The following is an 18,297-nucleotide window of genomic DNA, read 5'->3' on the forward strand; positions in this document are numbered from 1 at the left end:
AAGAGGAAAGAAAACCTCCATAGGTAGAAGATCACCAAAATAAGCAGCATTTTTACATCAAGAAGGGATATTTATAGAGCTGCAACAGTTTTGAGAACAGATTAATTGTGTCAGTCATTTTTCTGCAGCTTTTCTTGCTTTATTTTAAGTAAAAAGTGATTTACATATCTTTGAAGTTTGGATTGAAAGGAAAGTTTGGATGGTTAGTTGCTGGCCTGGATATTTCATGTTGGGAATAGGTATAAACAAAAACTCGTTGGTGAGAGTTTGATCAGTATCTTATACAAACGCCACAATAGACTTACTATATTCATGAGAGTGAGAACGTAATTCTGCACGTGCTCCTTGCCGTGGAAACGCACCACCGAGTCGTCCACGGCCAGCAGCACCTCGATGTTGTAGTCGTCTTTCTTCGCATGCCTCCTCTTTCGCTCGGACTCAGACAGTTTATGTTCGACGAGATCCAGAGCCACAGGAAGGTCTGCAATCCCGAAGTCTGTCACTGAAAAATATGAGCAGCACATAAACAAGTCAGTGAACAGACTTTTGGAATCTGAGGCATTTATGATACATCTACTCTAACTTCAGCTTCTGTGGTGTGATTTATGTCCGTGAAATAAAACAAACTTCTGTCTTTGAGTCTCAGGATGCGCAGGAGGAATCCTTTGGGATTATCTACAGGCCTGAGGACTTTATATTTTCTAAGTCACTTCATCTCTAGTCAAAATACTCCCCTCAGACTCGTAAATCGTTGGCCTACAGAGTGATAAGTGTATTTCCTCAAAGCCCCACATTAAGCCTAACTATAATATGAGCATTCATAACACCAATCCCAGCTGAGTCGCACCAATTCCAAACAACATTAATCCATGTCATAAAGCACTTCAGCTGTTTTTCGTTGTGATATCCATGCACACAGTATGCTGTCTGTAATGGCTGTGTTCGTCAGAGTTGAAACGCTCGTCAGAGAAACAAGGAAATGTGTGAACTTGGATTTCACAGATTCAGGATGTGGCAGAAAGTGTGAGATGGCCAAGATCTCTGGAGATGAAGTGTCAATAACATCAGATGGGAAAAGTAATAAGTGAGATGCAATGATCCACAGGTTCAACATATATTCTTCAATCTGAAAACTGTCTATTTTTTATTTAGCCTTTATTTATACAGGTTTAAAATCTCATTGAGACACAAGGTCTCATTTCCAAGAGAGACCTGTCAGTGGTAACACTACCACACAAAGTTACAGACAGACAGGACACTAAACACAGAGGCAACAATAAAATACAACATCGTAAAAAAAGTAGTCATTGAAATCCATAGAAAGCAGTCAGGTAAAGCAGGTGCAAACACCCACAGATGATTTCTCCAGCTTTTTTAAAATTAGTTTAAAATCCGTGATGGGTATCAAACTGGTCAGCTTAAGTTCCTGCTGAAGTGTGTTCCAGGTCGAGGGGGCAGAGTATGATATGGCTTTTTTTCCAAGCACCGTGCGAACTGAGGGGACGGACAGAGTGATGTAATGTTGAGATCGTAGGCTATAGCTGTACTGTTTGTGTGATATGTAAGTGGATATGTAGAGGGGCAGCAGTCCAAGCATAGCGGTATAGATGAATTTGTACCAGTGCAGTGATCTGCGCATTGATAATGATGTCCAGTTGACTAAAGAGTACAGCGTGCAATGGTGTGTGAGGGGTTTACAGTTTGTTATGAACCTCAGAGCCCCATGGTAGACAGCGTCCAGCTGTGAGAGAAACACACCATAGGGGCTATAAATAGAATTTTCTTTGGAAGATATTCATTAAAAAAGCCACATCTCTGAAGCAATATTATGTAGAAATTCTCAATTTGGATGGCCTCTTGGCAAACAATAATCAAACTGTTACATTCCTCGGTAACACTCTGAATTTTTATTCAAAATTTCAATAATGTGTCGACCCAGTGAACTTGGCTCATGAATCTTAAAGGGTTGTGATGTTGCTTGAAGCTATACATTATTATAATATTGTAAAAGACATTTGTAGTTCAAGCCTGCCAGATGCAAATAGAGTCATGAAACATTATCTTATGCAAGTATTTTCAGAAGCAATTTATTCTAAATAACTAAAAGGTGAACAGATACATGCAAATGAAAGAGCAACACATTTATACCAGTTGTAGAAGAGATCAACAACTGAAAAACTGTTTTTTAAAAGCTTTAAACAAAATAATTATTTCCAGAGCTGTTAAGGTAAGTAATACCACACCATTTAGCATGGAGAGAGAACAAATAAAATGAGAGCTCACTTGAGACATTGGCTTTCTAAGCGGGACAAGAATCTGACAAATAACACATGTGTAAAAATAGATTTCATAACAGTGAGAATTTGTTCCAAAAATGCTACAAACAGCAGCCATTAATAACAGTGGGCAGAGATGGCTGGCGACTGAAAGTGCTTTGCGCAGGTACAGAAGCTGTCATGGAAAAGGTTAAAATGGCAGCAACTTTTATATGCAAATTCATACATTTATAGAATAATGCAGTCTATAAAGTTATAATGAAAAGCATTTCACGGGAGTGGTAGAATTAGGTTTAGAAAAATGTGAAAGAGTGACTTGTTTAAAATTGAGCTCAAAGAGGAAAATGAAAAGACACTGGGAGACGGAATGAATCAGTGAGTGAGACTTATCCTCCAGATGCTCAAGCTATTGTTGTACAAAGGAAGGAATAGAAAAGGAATTCATGATGGAATCGGGTTGGGTCTCTCTCATTGGCTCCCCCATCCTCCCCTGTCCCCACTACTACCACTGGAGCCCAGAATTCCTCACTTTACCAGCTGGTTTTAGGAACACTACATCTGCCTAATAAATACAGAGCAGTCATAGGAGTTTAAAAGCTGCAGAGTTTAAGGACAGTACCAACAGTTGGGTTAAGTGACCAAATCAGTTTGCAACTTCCTGTAAATGCAAATAATGTGATCTTGCTTTTCTGATTAAAGTGCAATTTTACACACTGGCTTTCATTTACTTAACTTCAGAAGATAAATAAATCAGCAGGCACCAGAATACCTTTTTTCTTTTCAATTTGACATTTGTTGTTGTCATTATAAGGGTTAGTGCTAAACTGTTGTGAGATTAACTATGTTTTTGTTAAAGCTAATACTAATTGTTTGACCCTTTACCTGGTTGTTATGGTGATGGTGTTACCAATCGTTTGCCTGTTTATGAAACTAGCACACATGAAGCTACACAAGCATATATTTTGAATTGGGTCCTTTACTTTGTGGGAAATTGTTAAAATTAGCATAATGGTTTGTGAGTTATGGCCATAAATGTATGCTGTGAGGTCACAGTGACCTTTGACCACCACATTCAAGGGATTTGTCCAAGGATGGATGTTTATGCCAAACTTGAAGAAAATGTCTTGCAGGTGTTATTTAGATACCGTGTTTCCAAGAATTAGACACGGATGTCTGTACGGTCAGACAACCCAGAAAACATAATGCATCAAAAAAGGAAGGCAAAGTAAAGAAGCAAGGATAGTTTAAGTTTGGGTATCATTGCTACATTTCAAATACTTGATTTTCACTAAGTTGGTTTGAGGATTATGCTAATAGAATTTCATATCATATGGAAATGAACTAAAACCAATGGCTGCCTGAATCAGCAGGTAAGAAACACATTCAAAGTTAGCTGTTATTGAATGGGCTAAAACCACTGGGGCTTGAAATGCAGGTAAACCACTTAAAAGAATGGTGTTTTATTCTATTCTCCGGTGTGCAACCAAATCAACAGTGAGCCTCCGCTGTGCTTACACGTGTGCACCTACTCACACGTGCACACCCACATGCTCCCAGACAGTCAAATCACACACAGGCGCACACAGTGCTTTCTGTTTCCACTGACGTCAGGCCCCTTCCCCTCGCCTACCTTCATTGTGAAGGTCCTCCCTCCGAGGGCCCGTCTCCCGCTTGATGGCGGACCTGCGGTAAACCACGTGGACCCGCCCCTTCACTTCCACGTCCTGTTGGCCTTTCTCGAGGGGCTCGATGAAAAACTCCCCATTATCAGTCCGGATCAGACCTGCCTGGAAAAAGAGGTTTTCAAATTAGTGCTCCCTTCTTTCTTCAAACGGACGGTAATTTCCCTGGAGCCAGTAATTACAGTGTGTCTGATCAATTCAAAGATTTTGAGAAGGGCTGGATATGGGCAATGACGCAGGTAGACACAATTTGGGGCCCTCCACCAACGAGAGCTTTGCAAAGATTTTGAGTGGCAATATCTCCATTCTGCTGTACATTCCCATCTACTTTATGTTGTTTGTTTGTTCAAATAATTCAAAGCTCAGCTGGAGCTCCGACAACAATCTGTTCAAAGAATTCAAACTCTGCATTCAAGTTTTACAATTTATTTTAAGTGCTATCTTCCTCTCAACTGGCCTGATGTGCAATTTCTTACAACTCTTCTTTCAACTCCCAACAGACAGCAACCGTGATCTTTCTGTTTCCATTCAAATGTAAGTATACAGCCAGGACAATGTACATAGGGTCCTTATTCAAAGCTCAACATTCTTTTATTAGCACCGAATTATGGGTTGGGATAAAAGAGTCATGCCTGCGTCTTCTGTGGTGGACTTCTCCCCGGCTGCTTGTTGAATGTCATTAATAAATGGCTGCTAGAGGAGAATGCCCTGCTCTTTCATTCAGACGGAAAGTTGTCATGACTTGACATTTACAGTTGATTCACAAAAGGACAGTAGTTATGCTGTAATGACACCACATGCTTTGACACTTTAAATCCCATGTGACAAAGGGATAAGAAAAAAGTGATTTCTTTGCAGGATGCTTTTTTTCATAAACTGCACAAGCTTTCCCTGTATCCTCCTTTACAGTATCTGAGCCTACGTGATAAAGCTCTGTGTTAAGTGGCATGGTCAGAACACTTTAAGAGAAGGCAAACATTTGGATGCACTCATTTCCATAAAGTAAACATCCTCTTTGTTGTATACCTGTGACTGAACTGAAGATAAATATTGAAATGGACTCAGAGGGAAGTCATCATCCAGCTCTGCTTTGAATGTAAACACAACCTTTGAAGAGCCATACATATACACATCATTCCCTTTCTCTCACAGTTATTTCTGTCTATACAAATTCCAATAATCAAATTTGTTGACGTTGATTACCTCATCCGCTAGTTTGCAAGTCACCTAATGGCTGACATTTTACTGAGAATCACTTATTTTGAACACTGTCCCCTACCCAAAAAAAGAGATGGCAGCCATATATATTTAAATAGCAATGTATCAAATTGCAATGTGGAAGGGGTTGCTTATAGTAATGGACCTACGGAGAATTATCACCTGTATTAGCAGCACCAAACTGCAGCTTTCCAATATAAAAAATGTTGGCCGCTGGGAGGTGTGTTCATGTGTTTCAGGCGGTGGGAAATTCATGGTTCCTTCTGTCAATATGCCACATGCTCAGTACTTTATTTACTGATTGGCTGCATGTGTTCTATGGCCATAATTTGCTGCTAAAAGTAAAACTATCCAGGTATTTTGATTACCCAGATGTTGCTTAACGGCTGCAGTTTGTTGTGCTCAGAGTGGCCGACACAGCTTTCCATAGACAATGCATGGCAGCCAGCCACACTGCTGTGATTTGCTGTTAAAGTTGGTTTAAAGGAGAGGTGTCATGCTTTTCCGGTTATTACCCGTCCCCTTGTGTGTTATGAAGGTTTTTATGCATGTAAACGGTGTGCAGAGACAAAACCCTCAAAGTACACCCTATAGCGAGTAAAACTCTAACACAGAAAATACCTCCCCAAAACGCCTCGTTGGAGATACGTCATTGTCCATTTGATTCTTCCGGGACGGCATGATGTCAAGCCGTACCCGGAACGAAATGGACCAATCCGTGGAGCCGTTACGTTACGTCCGCAGAGCCGTTACGTTAAGCCCCCGCTGATTAGTCCAAATTGACCAATCCACGGACTTCCTCACACACACACCTGTGTGCAGGGAGCAGGCAGCTCAGCTGATTTCTCCTCCCTGGCTGCAGGCTGATAACAGACAGTTGGGATTCTCTCTGCAGACCCATTCTCACAGCGTTTATCAACCTTTTTCTTACTCAATATCAAGCCACACTTATTGTTTTTACTTCGGATGTGAGTTTGTGTGTGCTCAGGATGAGTTTGGCTGTGTTTCGCTATGTATCCTAAACAAGGAAACAACACCTCCACCGAGCTCAGCGCGATTCACAACGTCCCGACCAATCAGAGCACACTGTGCTCACAGGGAGGGTGGGGGCTGGAGCTTTGGGAGCTACAACGAGCCGTTAAAGGCAGAGAGTGAAATTCAGTGAATACACGTAGTTTACAGAGATGCTGTATGAGAAACCAATGTGTGTTTGGAAAAATGCACAGTATAAATCTATTTTAGTAGACTGAATTATGATCAGTGGAAATGGCCATGACACCTCTCCTTTAAGTTATTGTTTAGCTTTCAGGCATGCAACATTACTCTTTAAGTTCACTAATACTGCTTACTCCGCCGCTTGTGTCGTATGCTGAAAATGCTTTTTAGTGTTTAGATCCCCTGTGCCTACCTGCTCATCACTAAACTAAATATTTAGCGAACATAGTCAAGCATATAGCAGCTGAGGACAAAAACAGGTACAAAAGGGTGATTACTGGACTTTCGCTCTTCAGGTGGCCAGAGACAGGACTCCACATGAATCATAATGTGGCTCCTTAACATGCTGGATGTGTAAGTATCAGCTTTTGTGGACAGAAAAAGCTGCAAGGTTTCATGCTTGTACACAAAACTTGCTTACATACGTGAGAGTGCGAGTGGGATGCTAAAAGACGGCCCTCTTTGCCGTGTTGTTGAAATATCACACATTCAACCACGATGAGAGTTAACCAAAAACAATCTTGGCTCATTTTTAAAGCCTTTATGTGGATTTAATATCGGACAATTTTGTAAAGAGCTTTTACTTCGATCCATTATGTGTCTTCATTTCGCCTTTGGGTCATGAAGGGATAGAGACTATCCCTGCTCAAATTGTGCAACAAAATATGTTAACATCCGTCCAGAGAACATTGTTCCCTCATGTTTCCTGCACACTCTACCAAGAGCTTAGTCCGATAGAAAAATAAATAAATACAAAACATTTTAAAGTTACAGTTTATAATTGTTAATTAGGCAAGAGCAAACATCCCAAGTGTGACCAAGGCAAGGCATACACTCTGTTACATTCTCTAATGAACAAATAAATAGCTGACATATTTCTTCTCTCTGTTTCCAATGTTGTTTCCATTAAAGGGGACCTATCATGCAAAATGCACTTTTGTACGTCTTTTATACATGAATATGTGTCCCCGGTGTGGCAGGGAACCCACCAAGTGTCAGAAAACACAACCCTCTCTCTTTTCCTCCATACCCAAATCTCTAAAAACGGGGCTGCAACGGAGCTGATACAGATTTGAAATTGTTCTGACGTCAGAAACGGGGAGCTCCGCCAATATGGGCAACTCTCCACCTATCAGGGGAATGGGGGGTTGGGCCACGGCCACGGCCATTGCCGCTCGAAAGCGCTGGAGACGCTGTAGTACATATGCCAGGCCTGTAAGTGGCGCTGTAGTCTGCCACAAAAGCAGCGAAGAAAACTTCTCACAGAATCAGCCCTTGCAAAAACAGGGCTGGAAAAGAGCAAATAGAGCGAAACGAGGCATGGCTAAAATGCATGATCTGTTTGGTATTTTGAAAAAAATACTTCACAGACATGTTTTATAGGTATGGCCCTACAATATATTATTCAAATATAGCATGATAGGTCCACTTTAAGCTTTATAAGTAAACTGTTCTTCCTGAGTACACTGCACAGTGCAGTTTATTTTATTTCAGATATTCCTAAGAAAAAGATAAATCTATGCAGCCTATCATTATACTCATACAGCAGGCACACCAACAAGACTTTGGCAACAGTGTGTGTATTTACAGCTGCAAAAAGAAATCTAAATACAGTGCAGTAAATAGAACATTGTGTCTAAAAAAAAAACACCCTTGAAAATCCTCGGCATGCTGTTGCTCGGCACTAACAACCCCAACGCTGTGAACTCTTTAAGTTTGGACATTTGACAGTGAGGGCAAAGAGGAGTGAAAGAATCTGTCCAGCCCCTGACCAGGAAATGCCAAGTAAGACATGCTCGAATACTTCCTCTGTGGTCTCTTATTTCAGCAGAGGGTGGAAAGAGAAGCCGGGTCTGTGAGGGGAGAGAGCAGCAGCATCTGGAAGGGCCTACAGAGGAACCAAATGTAAACATGTGTACACTGCATGCTGAAGGCTGGGCTCTGAGAGGGTGTAGGTTTGCTGTCAGAAGTTACAAGGGGACGAAAAACGATTGGATTTTCAGTTAATGTCTTTGTGGCTTCATTCCACTGGAAATTAAGATATGGAAAGGATTCGGAAATCTGAAAACTGGCCTCTTTTCTGAGTTTCTTATCACTCTAAACTATTCTTATATAAATAAGAATAGCATCTTTAGTTTTAAATAGAATATTCATCTTAAAACTTTGCAATTGGGGTATTTTCAGCCCTCAGCAGGGTTACAAACAGGTATTGATTTATAAAGACAACACAAGACAGCGTTAAGGGAACAGTAACTCTGGATTCTGCTATTAGGGATATTCACAAGTCATTCAACCAATCAGTCAGTTTAGCAAGCCTATGTGTGAAGGCGAAACCCAGGGAAGCAAAAGTAACCATGGCAGCAGAAGGCATGTACATAAACATATCTGTATTTTTTGGGATGTAATGCAAGTTGATCGGTCATTAACACTGCACTTTGTCTTTGTCAGATTACATCCTGCGTCTAGGCCTCACCGGTGCTTTGAGTCATAAATAACAAAAGTCAAAGCCGAAATCTCCCTTCACATCACACGGAACTAATTAAAAAACATTTTTGGGATTCAGTGCTACCAATGTGCAAAAAATAACTCCTAATCACCCATCACAAAACATTTAATTTTGTGTTTCAGATTGCACGCTGTGATGCACACATACAGAATGATTAGCTTTTCTTGGAAAAAATAAGTGAAGTGATGCATACGTCATCCGGTTGCTCCATGTGATGTGAGACACCTGGGATTATTAGAAGATTTGCAACTTCGGTGGAGAAAAAATGTCCCTAAAAAAAACTTGAGGCAGTGAAGTATCCTGCAATTTGACTGACAACGCACAAAAAGCAAATAAAGCTAACTCTTAAGCTCACCGGGGCACTAAATTGTACACATCAGTAAGAGCATCTTTGAAGATGTAATTTCAGAGAGACTTCTTTCAGCTGTGCAAAATAGCAGTTGGAGTCTGACACCTGCTCAGAGCAGCATGCACACTGAGGCAAGTAACAAATGAGGCGAAAGCTGTGCCGTGTGAAAAAAAGTTGCCGCTGTTAATGTGTCTATTTAAAAGAAATGTGCTGGTATGAATATGCTTACAGACAAAGACAAAGGTTTCAGATGAGCGAACACAGAGTAGTTGAAAAAAGAACATTTACAATGAATAAAACAAACCAACCTACGATTTATTTTCAATCTAAAAAACCTAGTTTGTACTACCGTCATAAAGGCCTGAGTAGTGTCACAGGTGTTCATTTCTAACTGAATACTGCCTAACAACCTGTGTTTAGCCAGGCTTGTTTCTTTCAGCCTATAGTAATATTGAAGGCGTCTCAGAGGTGTGAGTCAACATGTTTTACCAATGCAGGTCTTCTGTCATCTACACTGTGGTTTCTGCAACAGATTGCTCATACACTCAAAAGCACAAGTGGGAACCATGCCAGCCAATAATTTGTGATTGATCCAGCTATTTATAGGCCCAAAGTACTGTAGGTCTTATTCTGCGCCCTCGGCTTACTCCCACAATGTGATATTTCCATCTGCTTGTTTGCTGCTCACTTCCTGCAGAAGCACCTCCACTTCAGAAATATTGAAGTGCCTCTTTAGACTTTAGTTTGTGCCTTCTTGACGTAATGCTCTTAATGTTTCTTCTCAATATCTACTGTAGTGTGCACACTGCCCTTCAATCTCATGCATTTTTTGCCGGCAAATACAAGGTCAATAAGATTCATCCTTATAAGAGTTTTTTTGTTTTAAAGCCATCACTAGAAAAACGCAGTCATAAACGCACTGCTAGCGTTAAATTGGTTTGATTTAACGCAGATACCCCGTAAGGTGCATTAACGACAAACACAATATATAAATGGAACAAGTCCCTCAGGCCCTGCTTGAGCTGCAACGTGCAAGGAAATCAAAGTCCAGCCGTCATTCCAGGAGCTTAACCTGTAATTTGTGGCACATTGTTCAGTAACATGTAATTTCGGTTCCAGGCACGCTCTTTGTTGATCCCAAAGTGAGACACAGAGAGGGAGAGAGTACAGGTAATCCACTTTCATGCATTGAGATCCAGGTATGAATGCTAACGTCATGGTTATCTGTACAAATTGAAGTCACAAAATCAATGCGAAATCTGACCTTAATCCAATATGCATAAAATAGCCGGAGTTATGGTGATGCTGTGTTATAGCCAGGAGGATCAGTAAACCAGGAGGTAATCAATACTGAGTGGTGCTGGACACAGAGTCGCGGGTTTGAAATAATCGTATGAGACAGCTTGCGGGAGCAGAGGATTACTACTTGGTTCCTTTTCATCAGCTTTCACATCTCACTGTGCAAGGCCACAAAGGGCAAGCATAGCTGGTGATCACGGCAAGGATTATGAAGAGATAATTTGGCTTATAATTATCGTCACTCATCTGCATGAGACTAATATCAAAGATTAGAAAAATATAATAATTTTGCCATTCCATTGAATTACTTGAAAGAAGTCGAAAATTACATGGCTGCCGTTAGCGGTTAATTGGTTTTCAAAGAAAAGCTAGTCTGTTTAAAAGGAAAATTAATGTTATTATTATTATTATTATGAGGAGAGGGATTAGGGGGAGGAATGGGAGGAGGGAGGCAGTGTAGCAGCAGCAATGGGTGTATTATTATTACAAGAAGAGGTTGTTGTAGCATTAGTAGAAGTACAATGACACTAGAAGAAGTGGTAGTAGTACTAGAAGAAGAATGAACAGTTGTAGCCGTAAAGCAGGAGTAGTAGAAGTACTAGTAATAATGTCTAGAAGTAGTGGTCATATAATACATAGTCAGATCTCAATCTCCCATATTTTTACACATTTTAACACCTTTTTCTTTTTGGCTGTCACTAAGTTTCGGGCTGGCCTTGCACCTCGTCCTCCTCAGTGAGTGAGAGACAAAGAAAACCTTAAGAAAAATAAATGCTTGAGCTATTTCAGTCTTCCTGGAAATTCTCCCTTTCTTTCTTGCATCAATTAGTAGTAGTATTGGTAGAAGTAGCAGCAGTAGTAAATGTAGTGGAAGTAATGAAGGTTGTCATTGTGTCACACATAAATAACATTTTTCCCAGCCTCCAACAGGCTTACAACACCATTATTTAAAAAAAAGAGACCAAAACAAGATTAACAACATTCAAATAATAAATTCTCCTGACATTTTAAGCTTTAAAAAAAAGTAGTCCAAATAATGAACAATAAATTAACCATTCCATTATGTCATCGTCCTTGAACAAGACAGTAAAAGTAGTTGTTGTAGTAGCAGTAAAGATAGTGTGCTTCTCGTTGTTGGTATTTGTGATGTGTGTGTGGGTATTTGCAGGTATCCTGTATCACAGTATGTATTTCAATAAGCACACACACTAACACATGTTCAGACAGACATGCGGTAACTGCTACAAATAGGGATTGGACTTAGAGGAAATAAATCACATAACTGGTTGAGTCGTTGGGCTTCCACTGATGGAGCTCCTAATTTAGTGCCTTTACCTTGGTGCCAGCGGAGAACTGGAACACCAGAGGATACTGGAATACTGGACTGGGACCAGAAATTCTGCAAACATGCATGAATAGAACAATTTATGAAAGCACTTTCCGTCTCCAATTGGATGGAAAACTGCCCCACCACCACCCCGAAAAAAGTAAGCCTGCTGACTGTTGCTAGGTGTCTCTCTCTCTTTTTAACTGATGGACACAGAAATAGCGCTCTTCCGACTGCGGTCATCCGGCACTCGTGTTTCCATCACACATGTAATTCAATCAGCCCGTCATCTGCGCTAATACCCAACACATGAGCAGCACCGGTATAATCATAGCCATCACTCATCGCTACACAACAATAGTTCATGCTCGCCTGGCGCGCACAGCTGTTGCGATCTAACTGGAGTTACAGTCGGAGGGGAAGATAGCGCAGACGCTGACTTGTTGCTCAATCAAACACAAACTGTATGAGAGTACATCTGAAAGTGTTTTGTTTTGGAGTTATTTTTCATTCACTTTATCTGCAAACTCAGCTGACAGTCTGGTAATGCTGTGAGGCTAAATAAGTCCAGACGATATCAGATGAATTTGCAGCTTTACTGTATGACTGTCTTATCTGTCATGTGCTTGGAATGCCATCAATCTTGCACCTCCTGGCACATTGGTGAGAATGTCCACAGATTAGAGCACACACTGATAACAAACCTTATCATGTCATATAAGAAGAATTTAAGTATTGAAATAGTTGCTAAAATTGCAGGGTTAGGCATTGTGACTGCTTGTGTGTTCTTCAACCCTGAGCACTTTGTTTCCAGGAATGCAAAAAAAATGTCAAGGCAAATGTGATATGCATCTTTTTCAATACATCATGCGTGTGTTCTCTTTAAGGAAACACATCAAACATTTTAAAGATGAATTGCTGTTGGCACGTAAAGGTCTAGGCACAGTTTATCTAAGCGATTTGGCCCGTATGTGGTGACCTCACTGCATGCTCTTTCTCCTTCCAAACCACTTCTTTCATCAAACTCCTTCAAGTCTCTCGACATCAAGCAGGCACCGCAAACTCTGTTCATCTCCAAATGCCTCCAGAACACGCCTGCAAGCACAGACATGTTTATGTTGTTTTGATGCATGGAGACTATTCATTCTAAAGCCAAATCACAAAAAAAAAAAACATATTTTTCCAAATGCAGTATCTGTCTATGTATTACTGCTGCTATCCCACACATGAAGGCTGACATGTCCTGATTCTAAAAGCTTTGACAATTGACATCTGAAAAGGCACAATTACTGACAAACTGAATAGAAACTCAGACCTCAATTTCACCAATATTAATTGGAAAATATTTAATTTACAGAAAATAATAAGATAAAATCCAATCAAACTATACGAGACACAACACACTGAGGGCCATGAGGGAGCAAAACTCCAGAAATACCAGATAACATGTGCTTCAGAGGAAGAACATACCTTATCTTATCTACAAATGTATAGAAAAGGATCTCAGACTTTGGTCTGTAGTCCAAATGTTTTGAGACCCTTGAACTGTATCATGATGCTGTTTCCACATTTGTCCCAGATGTACAATATGCTAAGTTAACAGTGAAGAAAAGGGCCTTATATGTTATCTGGGATTTACATTTACATTCTTTGATTATTTGCTGGTCATTGATCGACTGTCTCCTTGCATTGATATTGTCTTTGTTGCCTTTATTGCCCGAAATCCGGATAAAGGAGGCTTCACGTCAGCCAAAACTATTTTTGTAGGTAAATATGTATGGTATTTTTAACCTGATCTCTTCCAATTCTGAAATCATATATCCATAACAATAAAATGTGCATGTTATGAATTTCTTTCATCGATCATTCATCTTATGACCTGCATAAAGACCCTCCTCTTGGTATTTCTAAAAATCTGAATTATGACACTGCAGTTTCTGTATGCTGATTGTATTACAAGTACAGTTAAAAGATGTTAGAGATAAAACAATTGTATTGCCAGCCTTGAACCTCACACCATGCTGTTCACATCAAATCGTATGTATTTAGAGAAGGCAAACATTACCATGTTCTACTGTTTTCAGAAAACTCAAGAAAATTGTTTGATAGCAGTTGGCTGTGTGAGTATACAAATACTTCACAATGAAAGTGTATCACTGTTGATTTATTTTAGGTTTAAATACCTTGAATGACAGGTTTGGCTGACTAAAAGGCATCCATTTTTCTTTGGTTTGACAGGCACTTCCATTTATAAGGTGCATTAAGCGGATACATCTGAACTTTTGACAAGATAAAAGTTTTTTTTTTTTTTTAGATCTAGCAATATCTAACACAAGACTGTTGCTGGAATTCCTGTAATAACGCCTTGTGCAGCATTCTTGCCTTGATTCCTGGAAGGTCACATACTGTCGCCTTTCAATAAACAAACAGTTGCCTTTCAAGAATTCACATTGTAATTACAGAACACGGCACAACATTGTACACCACCCACTGTCATTACATTTAGAAAGAAAGAAATGACTTTGTGACAAAGTTTTTTATCTAGTTAATCTCAGCTTCAGCATGGGTTGTTGTGTTGACACTGAAATTACTGTATGAGGGCGAGAAAATACAGCAATGTCGAAACACAGTACAAGTGTTGAGAGGTCTATTGTTTTCATTGTGTTGTGCTGATGCCACATCAAACGCTTGGCTGTCGTTCCAAATGCATCAAAAAGCATGAAATTGTTGGCTTGTGGAAACTCTATTTGCAAACAATAGACTTCATTCAAATACATAGGTTTTTTTGCCTTGAGGTGTCAGAGTGTGTGATAACTTAGAAAAGGACTTCTAACTCAAAGTGTTTCTTTCTCATGTACAAAAGCTCCAGGGTCAGAGGGTTATCGTCAACCCCATTCCAAACTTGTCATTTCTGTCAGAAACATAAAGAGAGCTGACTCAGAAAAGCTTAGGAGTAGCCTTGCTTCGGTCAACCTGCCACTTCAAATGTCAAGTGCAGGGTTTGAAAATTCACTCTAATTTGCTCGACTGCAAACATCCATTAGCGGCTCGGCTCACCTCCAAATGGCTCTGCTCTGTCCCATCAGCGACAGTGAGCACAAAAGGTGACAAATACATAGATTGGTGGGTATGGTGGGGACATGCAATGCTCTGGAAGACGAAGTGAGCTGGAATTGTGTCAAATAATTTGGAATTGATTTCAATTTGGCCTAAATAAAGAGCCTCAAAAGCCATTTGGTATACAGGTCAACAAAATACTAAACTCCAAGCTCTTCAGAGATCTGTTCTAGCTCATTTATGTTAATAGCCCTAAATAACCCTTAGCAAAGTTTCCAAACCGTCCCACCTTCCTTTAATTCATGTTACCCTGTCCTTCCTTTTCCCACTTTCTTGACTTCTGCTACTACTGTATCACTAAAGGCAAACCCCCTACAAAACCAACAACAACTTTAAAGACCCTTAAAGCTTCTCTGGTCAATAATTCAATAATAACTTGGGTGAAATTTCTATGTGTAATTTGAAAGAGGTTGCTCATTGTGATTAACCTGCAGAAAAGTATCACTTGACTGTCGTTCCTCTTTGCTTTACAGAGCACTCTAGCATATTTTTCTCATAGCTTAGGTTTAAAAGCTGGCAACTTTATGGTTGTGGCTCTCTTGCTGATCTCATTAACACCATTGTCAGATGGAGCTGCAGCAGTTGTCAGGCTTCAAACACCCACAGCTAGCTTCAGTAAAAATAGCTCTTAATCAAAATAGAGCAATTTTTCTTCTCAGGAGTTTGTGGAGACCAAAAACAGAGCTAAAAAGCATCTGACTATTGGGCTAATATTAGTAAGTAGGCCAGAAACTCCAAATGATGGATAATATTGTTATTAATCTCAATGTTTGTTTGGCGGCTTCTTGCACTTACAAAACCTAAATGGAACCGTTTTGTAGTCTTGCAACATGCTATGCATTGGCAAATATATGTGCTCGGCTATTTGTCTCGTAGAGAAAGAAAAATGAAAGGATTCAGATTTACTTCTCGGATTCTATATCCATTGTATTCAATATCCCAACCCTACTGCTCCTGTCTCATCAACAACCTTTCAAGCTTGCAAGTTTTTAAGCGTTTGTCTTCTGCTCTTTCATCAGTTAGACCGGCTCGATTCTAGCCCAATCATCTGCTGCCTGAGGAACTCCTAAGCAATGGAGCAGGATCTGGACACGCAAACTGCCACATATGCTTGCTGGTGTACAGAGAAATATTTTGGGAAGAATACAAGTGTTTGAAAGAAACTGTGCATACTGATGACAACATAAATGATGCTGCAGGGCTTTGAGTTTGAGTAGTCTCTCATTAAAACACCAAACTACAATCATGGAGTCCCTCTTAAGCCATAACAGGTGTAAATGTTTGTTCCTTCAAAGAAAGGTAGATTAAAAGAAATTCTTTTAAAGAATGTTTTATATGAAGATGTGGTGCACATATTCCAAATTCTAAGTGATACTGCAAAAGAAGGGAAAGCATATTTTCTCCCAGCTACGTCTCTCTCAATCAGACTAATATTTCAAGTATGCATTGACTTACCAGTCCGTCACAGTTGCTGATAGCCACAGAGGCCTCCGGCATGTCGCTGACGTCTCCAGTGAAAACACAGTCCCTGTGGATACGTTCCTTGGCCTTTTCCACAAAGTCCTCATGCCATTCCACAAAAGCCCCCGGGGCCACCAGCCTCCTGTTGGCCCTCAGGCGGAGGTGCAGTTCTTTTCCAAACACAGTGACATTGAAAAACAAGTGCTGCGTGGAGGCGGGGGTGACCGGGGGCATCTCGGGGGCACTGCGGGCCACCCTCCTGCTGCTGCTGCTGAAGGCTGAGGCGGCATCAGCATCAGCATCACCATCACCATTACTTCCACTTCCAGCAGAGACCACGTGAGAAATGTACCGGCCCTGGGAGTCTGTGCTGAATGGCACGATAAGACCATATTCACTTAACTTTCCAGAGAGTTTTTCTGATGGGACAGATAGTGTCAAGTGAGAATCACATTCACAGACCTATGGCAAGCTCTTATGGAAAAAAAAGACTATAAGTTAAAGTTGGCTGAATGACTAAAAAGGCACATTAAATTACAGAGGCCAGAACTACACATTATTACATGCTTATTTTTATATTAAGCATTTAAAAGCTGTACAATGAAATGATGTTTGTTAAAACACTGAAGTAGAAGGCTATGAGTAATAATTCTGCAGACAAAAAGGGGAGTCAAGCAGTTCAACACACTGCATTGACTTCATCCATAACAGTTAGGCTGTCAGATTTATTATGTGGACCTATTAATGGAATTAGGCCATCATTTTAGATAATTGCCCCTCCACATTTAGACTTTTGAGAGCACAGATTATTGATACAGATTGCAAAAAAAGTAAGTGGATAACTCACCATGTGTTTCTGCAGCGAAAATATGATCCAAAAATAGTTGACAGAGTGAAAAGCACATCAATAAATACGTACAATCCATAGCGAGGGCTATAGTGTGAAAGCTGCCACTTCAGCGCTGAGTTTTCCTTTCTGTTGTAAACTTTGAGCAAAGTCCTTCCTTGTGAACAAAAAGCGCAAATGCAGGAGAGGTCCTCAGAGTTGAGCTGCAGCGAAGCAGCCGGGCATTTCTGAGCGTTTCCCTCTAGACGCCAAACTGACGGATACTCAAAAGTTGTTTCCAATCTTTTGGCCTGTGCTGAACTGCATAGACCAAGACTGTCCCATCCATTTAGGGAGTTAAGGGGGGATATCTGGGGTGCTGATGACGACAACTCTCCCCGGTAAAAACCAGGACGGTTTGAAGAGGTAGCCCACTTTTTTTTCCAACCCGTCTCCGTCCCTTTCCTTCCCCAGATAACTTTTTTAAAAGGCAGGAGTGCAAGTTAACGCACGCCTACGCTGAGAAAAAAAAGTCGGAAGAGTTCAGATAAAGTGTGCAGAGACAGAGTGTCCCGGTGGTGAAACATCTGCCGTCCAGTCGTGCACCATTACGCACCAATCGTTCGGCTGCGGGACTCTCCACTGCTCAACTTGAAGCCATACCAGCCAACAGTGGGAGCGCCTTCTCTCCACCAGACAACCACATATTCAGCCAAGCGATTTTTTGTCAGCTCAAAAAAAAAAGAAACGAAAAGTAACTGGAGACGTTATATCATCCTGTCCACCTCCACAGCTAATATCTTACAAAAAGTCCCTCTTAAAACGGGTGAAATGTATGCCAGATGCATGGTTATAACTCATATATGTTTACATGAGGCCACAAACACGTCAGTGATAACGCTGCAATAAATCAGGAATGACAGAGGTCAAAGCGTTCCAATGCACGTGACTTTGACTTGTTTGGAGAAAAATCAAATAAATTATTATCTCGTGTTGGTTTGAAGACGGGAATTAGACACAT

The 18,297-nt window shown here is 40.5% G+C and overlaps 1 protein-coding gene across 1 annotated transcript in view; it reads right to left on the reverse strand.

The window, feature by feature from the left end:
• Positions 1 to 17,376, reverse strand: part of LOC117474015 (A disintegrin and metalloproteinase with thrombospondin motifs 14) — a 46,708-nt gene extending 29,332 nt beyond the window's left edge. The window contains 4 exon segments of the mRNA XM_034120006.1: positions 306 to 502; positions 3,907 to 4,063; positions 16,445 to 16,869; positions 17,298 to 17,376. Coding sequence (XP_033975897.1) covers positions 306 to 502; positions 3,907 to 4,063; positions 16,445 to 16,869; positions 17,298 to 17,376 — 858 coding nt within the window.
• Between the last annotated feature and the right edge of the window lie 921 nt (positions 17,377 to 18,297).

Source organism: Trematomus bernacchii, unplaced genomic scaffold, assembly GCF_902827165.1.
Source record: "Trematomus bernacchii unplaced genomic scaffold, fTreBer1.1, whole genome shotgun sequence".
Lineage (NCBI taxonomy): Eukaryota > Metazoa > Chordata > Actinopteri > Perciformes > Nototheniidae > Trematomus > Trematomus bernacchii.